The sequence below is a fragment of the Panthera onca genome, chromosome A2 (genome assembly GCF_046562875.1).
Source record: "Panthera onca isolate mPanOnc1 chromosome A2, mPanOnc1 haplotype 2, whole genome shotgun sequence".
NCBI lineage: Eukaryota > Metazoa > Chordata > Mammalia > Carnivora > Felidae > Panthera > Panthera onca.
This window is the reverse complement of record NC_138340.1, coordinates 120,940,756-120,955,252: the sequence shown is the minus strand read 5'-3', so window position 1 is coordinate 120,955,252 and position 14,497 is coordinate 120,940,756. Positions and strand designations below refer to the sequence as shown.

The window sequence follows — 14,497 nt, the reverse complement described above, 5'->3', positions numbered from 1 at the left end:
AGCCCAGAGCCCAACGCGGGGCTCGAACTCACGGACCACGAGATCTTGACCTGAGCCGAAGTCGGACGCTCAACTGACTGAGCCACCCAGGCGCCCCATGCCTGGTTTTCTGTTAACTGTACCATTGTGCCCTCTCTTGGCAGAGCAGGTGCTCAGGCAGTAATTTAAAGAGTTCCGAGTCCGATTTTCTCGAAGTGAAAAGCATGATACTTAACGGTTTGATACGAATAAAAGATTAGCTCTCGATACTTACTCGCTGCTTCGATAAATTTGGGATAGGTGTCATAGGTGATAACAGGAATGGGTAAGTCTCTGAAGTACAGTTTAAGGGCTCCAGTGATGATGTTTATGTCTGGATAGATGTTGGCAGATATATCTGCCTTTTCACCGTCTGAAAAACAATCAACGATCCAATTCCTAATTAGGACCTATTTTGCCAAGTTAACACATGCCCACAAAGAAAGAAACGATCCAACGTGGATGCAACGTGCCCGTACAAGTCCAGCTGACTACTCTCGCTTCTAAGAACACTAACATGCAGGAAGTAACAGAAGTTTGGGAAGAGCGATTTTGGGTCTGAGCGCAAGTGTAGCCAAGGGTAGTAAAATTGACCGAAAGTCGTTCTTTGGCCCCAGCCTCTGGTAATTTGCTAAAAAGAAACTTAACATAGTAATTAATATTCCAGACACAAAAGTTCATAATGGAATAGCAATCTAATCTGAAATAATAATTTTAAAAAAATCAAGAAGCTTTTATATAGCTGCACCAGGATTCTTTGGATTTGGGTTTGAAGATCACAGACACAACAGGAAGAGTTGAATATCTTCAGTTTCAATTGTCTCTTTCAGGCTCGTGACGTTTCTTCTTTCTTGGTTCTGTCTCCTCTGCCCCTAGGACTTTAATCTGGGAAACTCTGACCTTCCTTCATGTATAGGTAATGTTATATTTTAACCTTTTTTGCAATCATTCTTTTTTTTTTTTTTGAGCGAGTGCGTGCAAGCTGGGGAGGGAAGAGTCAGACGCTCAACTGACTGTGCCACCCAAGTGCCCCTCTGACAATCATTCTGAAGACACTTTTTGACTTAAAGTTACAATCATTTCGAGACGATTAGCATTTTCTTTTACTTAGAGAACCGAAAGAACAAATGTCTCATCACATTTGGTTCTGAGGATAAAAAAAAGCTGGTAAGGAACAGAAAACAGGGAGTATAGCAGATAGGTCACCTGATCCCATTATTTACAGATTTAACAAATATCTACTGAGAATCTGGCATGTGCTAGGCACTGTTAGGCCCTGGGGAGTCAAAGAGAAAAAGACACATATTCCCTTTCTGTAGGTCTAAGTCGGAGTGGGAGTCAGGCATGCAACTCAGTAGTTACAAGGAAGTGGGAAGCTTGCTCAGCTGGAGGCATGTGAAAACATGGGGGTGGGTGGGGCCCAGGAAAGGGCAGTCAGACTCTTTAGGTCAGCATGGGGTGCTCAGGGAGGATTCATGGAAGAGGAAACCCTTGAGCTGACACCTGATTAATAGGTAAGCGTTTGCCAGGCAGAGGTGCGAACGCATTCTAGATGGACAGAACCACGTGAGCCAAGGCAGTTGTTCATGAAAACAGGTGCACTTCAGTATTGCTGGGGCATAAAGTATACGGGAAGGAGCAATGGGCCATGAGCCTGAACAGATATGGCCGCTGGATCATCAGAGACCTTGTCTGTTCTACAGAGAGAAGGTTCTCTCTGGTAGGCCAGGGGTTCCAGCCGTTGACTGGCTTGACTACAATTATTTGGACTGTTCGGTAGAAATGTAGAATGAAAACATAATTCAGAAAGAAACGTGCACCCCCACGTGGACTGCAACATTGCTCACAAAAGCCCAGACATGGAAGCAACCTGAGTGTCCGCTGATGGATGAACAGATAAAGCAGATGTGTTTATACCAAAAGGAATATTCAGCCATAAAAAAGAATGAAATCTTGCCATTTGTGGCAATGCAGATGGACCCTGAGGGGATTAGGCTATGTGAAATAAGACAGAAAGAGACACCCTACGGTCTCTCTCATACGCGGGATATAAACCAAACCAAATCAAAACTAAGCTCATAGATACGGAGAACATATTGGTGATTGGAGGAGACGAGCAGTGAGGGGTGGGAAAAATGGGTGAACGGTTTTTTGTTGTTGTTTGTCTGTTTCAATAAAATGAATAAAAATTAATAATATAGATTCATGGGTTCACCTAGCTTTCTCAGTGAGTCCCCAGGGTGGACCCTGGTGATCCGTACTTTTAACAAGCTCCCAAGTTCTCCGACCTAAGAGAGAATGTGGCCTAGAGAACATCTGTCACAGTTATAAACAAAAGGGGTTACCTCCTAAACTTCCACTGGCTTCCCCTATTTCAGTGTTGGGCACATCCGCATCCCTATGCTCTGTTCTTTGGAGTTTTGGGAGAAAGAGAAGAGCCACTGAGATCCTTAGCTGGGGATGTAGAAGGACAGCCTGGTGCCATGTGGACTGTCTGTGAATGTTGGACATCAAATCAAGAGCCATAATGGCACCAAACGCTGGCTGCCCATTCAAGAAAGATTTTAAACTCGTGGGATCGCTAGTCCACAACTTTTAAGGAAACGCTTCCCTCAGAAAGGCAGAGAACTATGTGATCTGTAAACGACTACTCCTTGGTTTCTTGAACAACAACTCTCCGTAGCTCTGAAACCCATTCCCACTATGAATAAAATGTGGTTCCAAAAGAAAGGACGCTAAGGATGCGTCATTTGGCGTTCAAGAAAGACAAAGCCCACCTCTGTCAAATGCCATTTTGACATCTTCAATGTGTTCGGTGAACCCAGAGACTCTGTAAAGACCTTCCGACTTCAATCCTGTGGGGGAAAAGGAAACAGAGAGACTTTAACTTCCTGAAACATCTGCAGAGGACTCTAATTTCATATATACACCGTGTGCTATAAATGAGAAAAATACAGTCAGTGCTCTTGTATATTACACACTGTCACACTGAACGATGCTGTCGCCGGACCTGCCCGTCTCAGTTTCCAGGCAACTCTGTCTTCATTTGCTTGCGCTGCAGTGGAAACCTCACAGGGATCTGGTCTTCTTCCTGCCTGGCTTCACAAAGTGAACCCCTGTTTCAGATTCTCATCAACCTTGGTGCTTCCTTTGTTCATCAGACTTGTGGATTTGATTTCACTGCTTCAGGCAGCAACCCGCTGTCTCCCCAGCATCATCTTAACCCATGTGCCATACTGCATGCAGTGCTGTGCTAGGTATACATACATCCACGGGCACCTCTGTGTGATATATATTGTCCTGATTTTATTCAAACGGTCTAAATTTTATAGCCTTTTGTGTTTAATCGTAAATATTATATGTTCAATGTTTAACTAAATATAATCGATTTCATCATTATACCTTCAAATAAAGGATCATACGCACAGGTGCCGAAAAATAAAATTTGAGTGATGATTCTGGAAACTTGATCACCGTATATTTGGGCTAAGAAAAAGATGTGGTTTCTGCTCCTAGATCTTATTGATTTAAGATATGTTCTAAGGCCCAGGCAGGTCCCCAAAGTATCCAAAAGGAGGGAGGGCCAGATCTCAGACCTTGCATGTAAGAAACTAGCTGCTATCAAACTATAACTACAGCAAAAATAAGCGAACAAATAGCTTCTACAGTTGTTGCAATATACTCTGTCAAGGTCTTGATAACAGGAACCTTCGCTGCGTATGAGTATGTACTTTCCTATTCTTCATTTGGGAAATATTTATCAAGTATATGCTCTCTGCCATATATAAGGGTCTGTATCAGGTCCGCATCAGAGACAACAAATGCATGACATGTATCCTGCCGGTCCTTCTCCCCGGACTGTCAGAGACCTTCTTCACTGACCTCAGCTCCGCCTCCCACCGAACCCCACTCAGTCTCAGAACTTGACTCAGTATGGTTGCCCAGGTTGCCACACTGATTAACTGGGTTGGTCCACAAGATGAGAGAGGACTGGAGTCATCGTGTTCTAGTTGGCGGTACAGGTTAGCATGCCTCACTGTGGTTGTAATCTGCACGTGACACAGGCGATGACATGTGGCCTTCTTGTTTGGCCACATCACGCAGAAACAAATGGCCACGAAAGAGCATTTGCAATATGGAATTTGCTACGGGTGGGGCATGAGATGAGACTTTGGCAGAGGTGGTAGCAAAGCTGGGGATGGGAGTCATGTGAATTTCTTCCAGCCCGTTCTCTGGTTCTGTTCACACGTGCAGGATGCCAATGCCTGCGGCTCCAATTCCTTTGCTGTGGCTCCCCGGGCTTACAGTCCTAATCTGTGCTATTGTAACTCTTGTACTAGGCATGCTTAGTGCTATGCTCCCCACGGACACCTCAGACATCAGACACGGCGGTAACTCTGCCCGTGTTATCAGTCGCCTCTGACGAGGATCACTACGGGATGATACCAGCTTCTCCAGAGAAGCTGAGGTCCTGAGTGCAGGCTCCAGAGAGGCTGGTGCTCTGACCCTAACTTGCAGAGCCCTCTGAACAACAGGACCCAGGGATGCTTTTCCCAGCTACTCATCCAGAGTCAGGGCACCCCCTTCTCAACTCTTATCCAGATCAACCCCTGCAGCAATACCTTCACCAGGTCCCAAAGCACCCAGTGAACTCTGAAAGCTAGAGCAGTCAAAGGCAGGAGCCATTTCGTAACAATGTGAGATTAAATGAGCTAGTCTTAAGGGAACAGAGTAGCTATAGTTTTCATCCTGCGTGGAAAAGGGAATGATTTCCTCTCTCTAAAAGGCTTGGGAGAACAATCTATAATGTCCTCTTTTGTTTTGTTTTGTTTGGGAAAGAATGGGATAGTTGGCCAATGCATAAATATCTGTAGATCACACTAAGCCAGTTTGGACACAATAACGGATCCCAACGATAGCAGAGCCCCTACATGGCAAAAATGGTTAAAGCCTCTGGGCTTTATACCTGGTCCAACTATCCACGTTACACCCAGCAGTCCAAATTCTCCCCAACCAGACTTGATCCACCATATCACTGAAGTTTTGGTAACTGCAAAGTAGCCCAACAAAGCACAAATAAAGGAAAATAGGACTCAATCATACTATGAAAAACCCTTTCACGGAAATGTTTCTATCTTCTCTGCCTTCTTGAGTTTTCACTCGAGTGATCTTTTTAGATCATAGATCTTTTTAATGTTTTCACTCTCCTCTTTAAAATAAACAGAAGCAATACGAGCGGTGAATTTCTATATGGTGAGAAACGTATGTGTTGATCAACAGTTTCTTTACCTATTTAATGGGGTCACTTTTGAAGACTCCATTCAGACTTCACCTCTGTCATAAACCCTTCCTGGACTGTCCTCAAATAACACTGAAATGTCTTCTGAGACTACATGGTGTTTTGAATACACACACCTGCAACATTGATTTATTTACTCCTCTTTTTTTTTTTTTTTTAACATTTATTTTTGAGAAAGAGAGAGAAACAGAGTGTGAGTGGGGAGGGGCAAAGAGAGAGGGAGACACAGAATCCAAAGCAGGCTCCAGGCTCTGAGCTGTCAGCACAGAGCCCGATGCGGGGCTTGAACTCATGACCCATGAGACCATGACCTGAGCCGAAGTCAGACGCTCAACGGACTGAGCCCCCCAGGCGCCCCTACCCCTCTGATCTGCATACTACAGTGTCAGTTTCCGGAAGGTGAGAACTGTGACTTTTATATCAATGTGTAGTACATAACAAATAGCTTAGCAAACATGTTGAATGCATAGATACAAGGTTTGGGTACAAAACAGCACTGATGTGGTTGGCTGGATTTGGCTTATTTGTGTGCGTGTGTATGCACGTGTATGTGTGTGTGCTGGGGTAGGCCATTTCCCCAACATGCTCTCTCAACAGTGGAGAGAGAGTCAATTTAACAACTATAAGAAGGTTTCCTTGACAACAGTAAAAATAAACAGTAAAAACAAAATCACATAACAAGGAGTTTTTTCCAAACCTCTTGCTTCGATTTCCCGTATGCATATGTCCACCACCATGGGCCTCTGAGTGTTGTGAGCCTTTACGAGTGTTGTGAGGTCACAACAGTATACCTTCTTGATCCTCTTGAGATCAGGTTGACAGTCGTTGGGAACGTGCTTGGAACACTGTTTGTGTACGTTCAATCCACAGTCTGTAAACAAAGAAGCCACATTAGCCTTGCCTGGCCCTTTTGTAAAAGCCCGACACAAATTATATGTTACCAAAAATAAAAATGAAAACACCCAAGGGTTTGCTGTATTTTTCTGGAACACCCATCCCATTTGGAGGTGATATTCTCTACAACATGAGTATGAAATCCACCTTTACTCACAAAACTCTTAGAGAATTCCATTTTTCTCATTTAGCCTTTCTGTTGCTGGACCATCAGAATAGAACATTTCGCTGAGATTGTTTAGTTTTGGTGATTAGCTAGGTTCTGTGTGTGTGTGGTTTTGTTTTTTTTTTTTTCTTTTTTGGGGCTGGAACCTTTGGGTCCATGTGTGGACTTCTGGGTTTGAATTCCCAGAGCTCGTCTTGGCTCATAAAGGGCACCTAGGACTTGTGCTAGGTTGTTTTCCTAAAGTTCTGGATGCTCCTTTTGTGGAAGACATGATTACTCTCTCTGAAGGAATCTCTGATCTTTGGTCTGTGGACCCATGGCCATTGGCAACTTCTTCCCCTTTCCTGGAGAGTTGCCCATAGCTTTTAGTACCTTCCCCTTCTTGGGAGTTTGGGTAGGCCATTTTTCTTTCTACTTACCTTATTTTGACATCTGTGAGTAGAAATAATGTCTAACTAGATACCGGTGGGAGTACTTGAGAGTTTACAATTTAGAACAATGCCATGTAATGTGATGATTAGAGTAATTATTTATAAAGCTCATATCAAGATCCAAAGCTGAAAAGGTACTTTTAAGTTCAACGAACACATTAAAAGCTTTGTTAGCAGTTGGTATCCACTGACAGAATTTCTCTAACAAGACACAGTCTACATTCTGGAAAATAAAAATCTAATGCTGAAGTTGTTCAAAGTTGATGTGCTGTCTAGTCAAAGCACATATATGTTATACACATACATAATAATGAATGTTATAATCAGCTGTTTAACAACAAAAAAAGCACTTAACCGCACCAAGGATTTGAGAAAATCTGAACTTTGATAAAATCATCAAAAAATGATTTTTGAAAAGCATTACATGATTTTCATGTAATTTTTAGGCTGAGTTCTATCTACGTTCCTTCCAAAGAAAAAAACCAGTTCTTAATCATCTTAGCTTTATCAGCATGAGAAATTCATCAAAGCTCAAGTAAACTTCAATAATATTTTGACAGATCTATTTAGTTGGATGTAAATTTGAGCAAATGGAACCAAACAGAATTGGTTTGTTTTCTTGTTTGGCTCCCCTTCTATAAAATAAGGACAATAATAGCACCTACTCCTAGGATTATCATTAGAAGCACCTAAATTAATCTGTGTAAACTCTAAAGTGTGGTGAACACTACATGTGAATTAAATAAAAGAAATGGCAAGTGTTAGAGAAAATACAAGGCTACCTGGCCAGCTCTTATTATTTCACTTCGTAAGTTTTGCTCTGTTCTTATAAATTTCATCGAAAACAATGTCCAGGGGCACCTGGGTGGCTCGGTTGGTTAAGTGTCTGACTTTGGCTCAGGTCATGATCTCACGGTCTGTGAGTTCGAGCCCCGCGTCGGGCTCTGTGGTGACAGCTCGGAGCCTGGAGCCTGTTTCGGATTCTTTGTCTCCCTCTCTCTCTCTGCCCCTCCCCTGTTCATGCTCTGCCTCTATCTGTCTCAAAAATAAATAAACATTAAAAAAAAATTAAAAAAAAAAAAGAAAACAATGTCCAAACATTGTGATAAAATATACGTAACATAAATTCACCATTTAACCATTTCTAAGTGTACAGTTTAGGGGCATTAAGTACCTTCACACTGTGTGCAGCTGTCACCACTCCCCATCTCCAGAACTTCCGTCTTCCAAAACTGAAGCTCTGCACTCATGAAACACTAACTCTCAGACCCTCCTCCACCTGGCCCCTGGCACCGCATTCTATTTCTATGAATTTGACTATCTTTTTTTTTTCAAGTTTATTTTATTTATTTTGAGAGGCGGGGTGGAGGGACAGAGAGAGAGCGAGTCCCAAGCAATCTCTACTCTGTTAACATGATGTCCGACGAGGGGCTCAATCCCACAAACTGTGAGATCATGACCCGAGCTGAAATCCACAGTCGGATGCTTAACTGACTGAGCCACTGAGGTGCCCCTGAATTTGACTACTGTTGATGCCCCATATAAGTGGAATCCTTAGCATTTGTCCTTTTGTGACTGGCTTCTTTCACTTAGCATGATGTCCTTCAGGTTTATTAATATTACAGGATAAGACAGGAGTCCCTTCCTTTTTAATGCTGGATACTATCCCATTGTCTTGACACACCACGTTTGGTTTATCTTTTGATGGACATTTGGGTTGCTTCTACCTTTTGGCTATTGTAAATAGTGCTCTTATAAAAACAGGTGTACAAATATCTGTTTGAATGCTTGCTTTCAGTTCTGTGGGGTATAGACCCAGAGGGGGAATTGCTGGATTACATGATAATCCTATGTGTAATTTCCTTATCAACCTCTTTTTAAGATCTGAAGCAACAGTGTGTTTCTGTAGAGTTAAATACGGAGATTTTATTAAAATTAAGATGTTTTATAACATATAAAAATATTCAGTATTTGCAAACGACTACAATTCCAGATGCTATAAATAAGGTCTAGTTCATTTAAAAAACGTTTAAAACATGTAAAATACAGAGAGTTGAGAGGCAGTGATGGCTATTCCTAACCTTTAATGAGCAGTTTTGAGTTTTCCTGCAGCTCAGTGGAAATACGAGGCCAAACAGTGGCCATTGGAGAATATTAACCTTTTAACCTCAGAATATGTTTTATTAAAAAAAAAGAACAGAAAAAAAAAAATGCTTTTATCCCAGAGAAAGTTGCAATTCACAGCTACTCCAAATTCCAGAGTTGTGTTCTTGTAATACTTACTGACTTTGGACGGACTTTGCTGCTCAAATTGGATAATACCAGCAATTAGGATATTTCTGGTAGGTATAATCTGGACAGCCTGAATTGATGACCACTGAGTAATTTAGATATTCCACCACTTTGCTCAGTGGTTGAGCCGTGAGATGCTCTGTAACTCCCAGTAAGACTTTTGTATGAAGTGGGGTATCTGGAACGTTCCTGGAGAGGCTGCCTCTGAGCCTGTTTGCCGCTTGCATGGATCTCTGATGGGGGCAGGTAGCGTTAAACCACTTACACAAACACTACCTGAACCATCCAGGTACACTACCACTGATTGTCGTATCTACACAGTAGAAGCAAAGGAGAGAAAGGATGGAAGTTCCCACAGTCCTGTGAACCAAAATGGGCAGGATGGCGAAGTACAGTGTCATTAGCATATGTTATTTTAAATGCCCCATAAGAATTATTTTTAAAACTCATGCCCTAGCAAGGGAAGAAATCAGTCATGGTGTTGGTAAACCCAATCAGAATACCACAAGAGGCTATTCTCACTCCTGGCAGAACTGCTTGCCAGAAAAAGTGTGGCGAGACGAATTAGGAGACCCACTTACACATTACTTTGGCAATTCTTTGCTCTTTTGTTAGCCGTATTGTAGTAAGACTTGCTATACGCTAGCTACGTGTCAGCACTGGGCGTGTGTGTCCAGTTCTAGGTGGAAAAATACTGAGGATTTCAGAGTGCTTTGAACATACGTGCCGTCCAATCAAGCTCTTTAGTTGCACTGCTAATCTGATAACAGAATGGGTTCCGGAGCTGAATCCATTTTCCGCCACTTCCTATGTGGCCGAGAGCAATTAACACATATACCTCTAAGCCTCGGTGTCTTTATCTATTCAATGGGGAGAATAATTGCAACTCCTTAAGGTCTTTTGGTGACGCTGTGTGGCATGATCAGCAGAAAGTGCTTAGCTCAATGCCTGGTAAGTGGTAAATGTTTACACTAGTATTTCTATTTTTATGCCCTGCCTTTTGTAGCAAAGTGGGGATGGGAAGGAAATGTGGTTTTTCTACCTTGCAATTCCATTGGAATTGGACTACATAAGGGCTACTGCCTATTTTGGGTGGCAGGTAGGTGCATAAGAAAATGGACTTGCTTGGATCTTTTTCTTTTCTTACATAAACATGAGATGTTCCTTCTCATTCCAGCAGACACCTAGAACAGTCTCTCCATTAAGCAGAGAGATGCCTTGAACCTTCCAGAAAGCTAGACTTTTGAGCTCACCGGAGTCTGTTTCCCAACTCTGGAGAAATGATCTCCAGCTCAACATCACGACCCTTTATATACATGGGAAAGGATGAAGGACGTTCTCTGTTTACCTGAGCACCGAACCCCTTGGGCGATGAGCCCCCACATGAAGTTGGCACAGTATTCACACCAGTGCGGGCCTCGGAACGTGTGGACCTGTGATCCCAAAAGAAGAAAAATGTCAGGACATTGAGTTATTTGAAGGCAGGTGGCCTCAGACGTGACACACGTGGACGACGTCCAGAAACGACGACCTCGGTGGGAGTGAGCTTCCCTAACTGGGCCTTTTCTTTCCAGTGAGGCAGAGTTACAAACGGACTGGAGAAAACAGATATGCTTCGGTCTTTGAAAATCCTCTATGACCCACCATGCCCTAGGACAGAGTCAGAAAGGAATGTACAGCACCAGTAAGATTATAGGGCCGTGCCATCAGCTAAGGAACGACACGCTCACCACCCCTAACAAGGCACCGCGCGGACAAACCCAAGATAGCCCGGGGCCAGTCGCTGTAACCTGCATTTAGCTCAGCAAGTTCTGGAAGGCAGAACTCAATTACTGTGTCCTTTTGACCAAAGTTTCTCCATCTGTAGAATATCCAGGCAGGTATAAATAAGACATGATTATGGGAAGATTAAAAGCTTTGAAGTCTTTGAGCCACTTCCCCCTCAAAAAAAAAAACCCCACAAACACACACACACACAAAAACAAACAACCCCCCAAACCAGGCATTAAAAAGAGAGGAGTGGCTGAACATGAAGGTTACCAGTAGGGTCTGGGTCTATAGAATTGCCTTCCCCAGAGACAGGGTCTGGATTCAGCATGGCCAGGTGTGGCCTACAGGTGTGCAAACCGAAAGCCCTTTCTGATTGGCCAAGGCACAAGTCTTCTTGGTTAGCACCCCAGACAGTTAAATATTTTGAATATGATGAAGTAAGGATGGTTTTATCTTTATTTATTCAGGTACAGGTCCTCTTGCGACTAGACCGTGTGTGAAGTCTCGATTTAAAACAAAAACAAAACAAAAATACTTGTCCTCTAACACCAGTGAACTTCAAGACACAGAACCAGGAGATTCCTTGAAAGCAGACGTGGCCATGGTAAGCCAAAACCCACCACAGGCAGTCTACTTGGAGATATACAAACCTACTTTTACAAAATTAAAATATTAGGAGACATTGCAAAGGACTTTCCGAGTTGTAAGCCTCCATCGACAAATAAAAGAAATGCAGACGATATTATTCCTTTAGCAGACTGGGAGGCCAGTATGCTATTTTTATTTAATACAAAAAGATAGGAGGATGACAACTATGGATACCGTTTGGGAAGATGCTCATCAGAGCCCTACTTAAAAAAAAAAAAAAAAAAAAAAAAAAGAAGAAGAAACATCAGGGGCTCCTGGATGGCTTGGTCAGTAGAACATGCAACTCTTGATCTCAGAGTCATGAGTTTGAGCCCCATGTTGAATGCAGGGTTTATTTAAAATTAAAATTGAAATTGAAAAAAAGCATCACTTTGAGATCTTTATTTATTTATCTATGCCAGTAACTGGGTATATATAACATGGCAAACAAAACAGATCTGGTTCCGTTCTACTGGAACTCACAGATTTGTAAAGGCTGAGAGAGTGCACACAAGTTAAAAAAAAAAAATTAAAAAAAGAACAATTTATGACCATGGTTTCTATGCAACAAAGCTAAGTTATAATAGTCTTTTGGTATTTTAGTTTATCACTTGCAAACTGCCCAGTATACTATTTCTGCTTTGAAAAAACAATGGAAAAAAAAAAAAAAAAAAACACCTCTCGGAATTGTTTTTACTAAAAATGGGTAAATGTGCTGTAAGGAAACAACGCTAAGATATGACAAGGCCTCCTTGTAGGAATGCAGAGAATCTATCCCAAGGAGTGCTTGTCCTCTCGCAGAGCCAGAATGCCACGGTTCATTCAGAGGCTCGCTCAGATTCAACGTGGTGCTAACAGAATCCCTCAGTAAGGGGGGTCGACCCTATTGGTAGTTGAGCATTTTCTAAATTTAGCAATCCAAGGATTCTTCATAATTTACTAGAAAGACTCTAAAGGGACGTTGTGGTTAATAACGGCAACAAAGTTAGTCGGCTGTTCATATACTGTTGCAATTGCCAGATCAACAGAATAAACTGTGTGGAAAGGACTATAAAAGAAAAAGGAAGGTTGTGACTAGAGAGACTTAAGAGGGGCCCCCGGGGTTATCCACAGTGGTGGGGAAGGCTGCTCTTTGAAAAGTGACCTCGCGCTGCTTGAAAGAGGGGAAGAGCCGGTCTGGTGGGGGCAGGGTTGGAGAACATTCCAGGCAGAAGGAAGCTAGGAGGCCCTGCAAGAGAAAGAGCTTGCTGTGACTGAGGACTAAAGGCCCGGGTAGCCAGAACACCAGAGCGAGGGAGAGAACTCGGATGATGCCGAAGGTAGGAAAGGGCCTTAAAGGTTTTAGTAACGGGTATAGATTTTCTTTTAATCTAGGTCCAATACGAAGCTCTTCAAGGACTTTAAGTAGGAAGATGATTTTTTAAGAAAAAAGATGTTCTGACCACCATCTTGAAAACGGATGGGAGAACATTTGTAGTGAAAGAGATTCAGAAACCAGGTAGTAGTTTCTTCAAGTTGAGAAATGGTCGAGGCCAAGATCAGGGTACTGAAGGTGGAGATGGGAAGTGGATGGATTGGAGATATATTTCAAAGACAGAATTCATAAGACTTAATAATAGAATAAACATGGCTCTTGGAGGAAAAGAGGAGTGGAGAATGACTCCTAGATTCTAGCTTTAGAAACCAGGTGGATGGTGATGACCTTTGCTGAGATAAGGAAGACCCCCTTTTGGGGGAGAAATTCAAGAACTGAGCTCTGGACAATTTAAGTTCAAAGGCGAGCAGGAGCCTTTGAATTCCTGAGAGCAGGAATTCACACATTCAATAGCTCAGAGGAGTAAGGGCTGGAGGTGTACATTTGGCTCACCCCTGACAAATGAATGGTAATTAAAATTGTGTAAATTGGGGCACCTGGGTGGCTCAGTCGGTTAAGCAGCCGACTTCAGCTCAGGTCATGATCTCGCGGTCCGTGGGTTCGAGCCCCGCGTCAGGCTCTGTGCTGATGGCTCAGAGCCTGGAGCCTATTTCGGATTCTGTGTCTCCCTCTCTCTGACCCTCCCCCGTTCATGCTCTGTCTCTCTCTGTCTCAAAAATAAATAAACGTTAAAAAAAAAATGTTTTTTTAATAAATAAATAAAAAAAAATTGTGTAAATGGACAAAAACTATTAGGGATGGAGAGCAGAAAGTGAAGAAAATAGAGCTCAACCCAAGCCCTCTGTGCTCCAACACTCAGAACCAAGAGAGTCAAGTGCTTCAAAAGCCAAAGGGTGAACAGTATTTTAGGGAAGGAGTGGTCAACCGTGTTCAATGCTGGGAAGACTTCCAGTTAGATGAGGACTCAACACTGATTCAGATACACGAAGTTACTAGTAACCTCGGTGAGAACAGTCTCGTTGCATCGGTGAGGGCAAAGGTTACACTCAAGTGACACGAAGAATAAATGGGAGGTATGGAAGTGGAGAAATGTGTAGGCAAATTTGTCCGGAAATTTGGCTATGATGTCCAGCAGAGCAACAAAATAGCTCCAGGGACCCCAGGGAGATTTGGGTCAAGGAGAATTTTTTTTTTTTTTTTTAAGTAAAAAATGGGAGACATTAGGGCATGGTCACTTGCTGACGGGATTGATTCAATAGGTACAAGAGGTTGGAAATGTAGAGCAGAGGGAGTGAGGGAAGGATGATCTTGAAAAGCTGAGAGATGTTGAGGTTTAGGTCATACATGGAAGCAATATTCAAAAAGAGCAAGAGTTGAGGTTTTTCTAGGATCAGTAAAAGCACAACATCTTCAGATTCAGAAAAGCTAACTGAGTCTCAAACATGGTAAATTAAAAAGATAATATAACCTATATAGATTTTAAAGAAACTGCAGAATACCAAAGAACAATCAAAATCCTAAAAACAAAACAAAACAAAAACACACAAAAACCCAGTTATTTTTGCCAAAGGACAGCAATTATGATGAAAACAGTTCTGTTCAGCACAAAGAAGCTAGAAGGTCAT

At 42.5% G+C, this 14,497-nt stretch overlaps 1 protein-coding gene across 3 annotated transcripts in view; it reads right to left on the bottom strand.

Annotated features, from left to right (window-relative positions):
- Positions 1-14,497, bottom strand: part of CHN2 (chimerin 2) — a 299,494-nt gene that overhangs the window by 4,774 nt on the left and 280,223 nt on the right. For all 3 annotated transcript variants that reach the window (XM_060632800.3, XM_060632802.3, XM_060632803.3), the window contains 4 exons: positions 10,449-10,533; positions 6,015-6,188; positions 2,796-2,873; positions 254-391 (listed from right to left, as the gene is read on the bottom strand). In XM_060632800.3, coding sequence (XP_060488783.1) covers positions 254-391; positions 2,796-2,873; positions 6,015-6,188; positions 10,449-10,533 — 475 coding nt within the window. The remainder of the gene's footprint in view (positions 1-253; positions 392-2,795; positions 2,874-6,014; positions 6,189-10,448; positions 10,534-14,497) is intronic.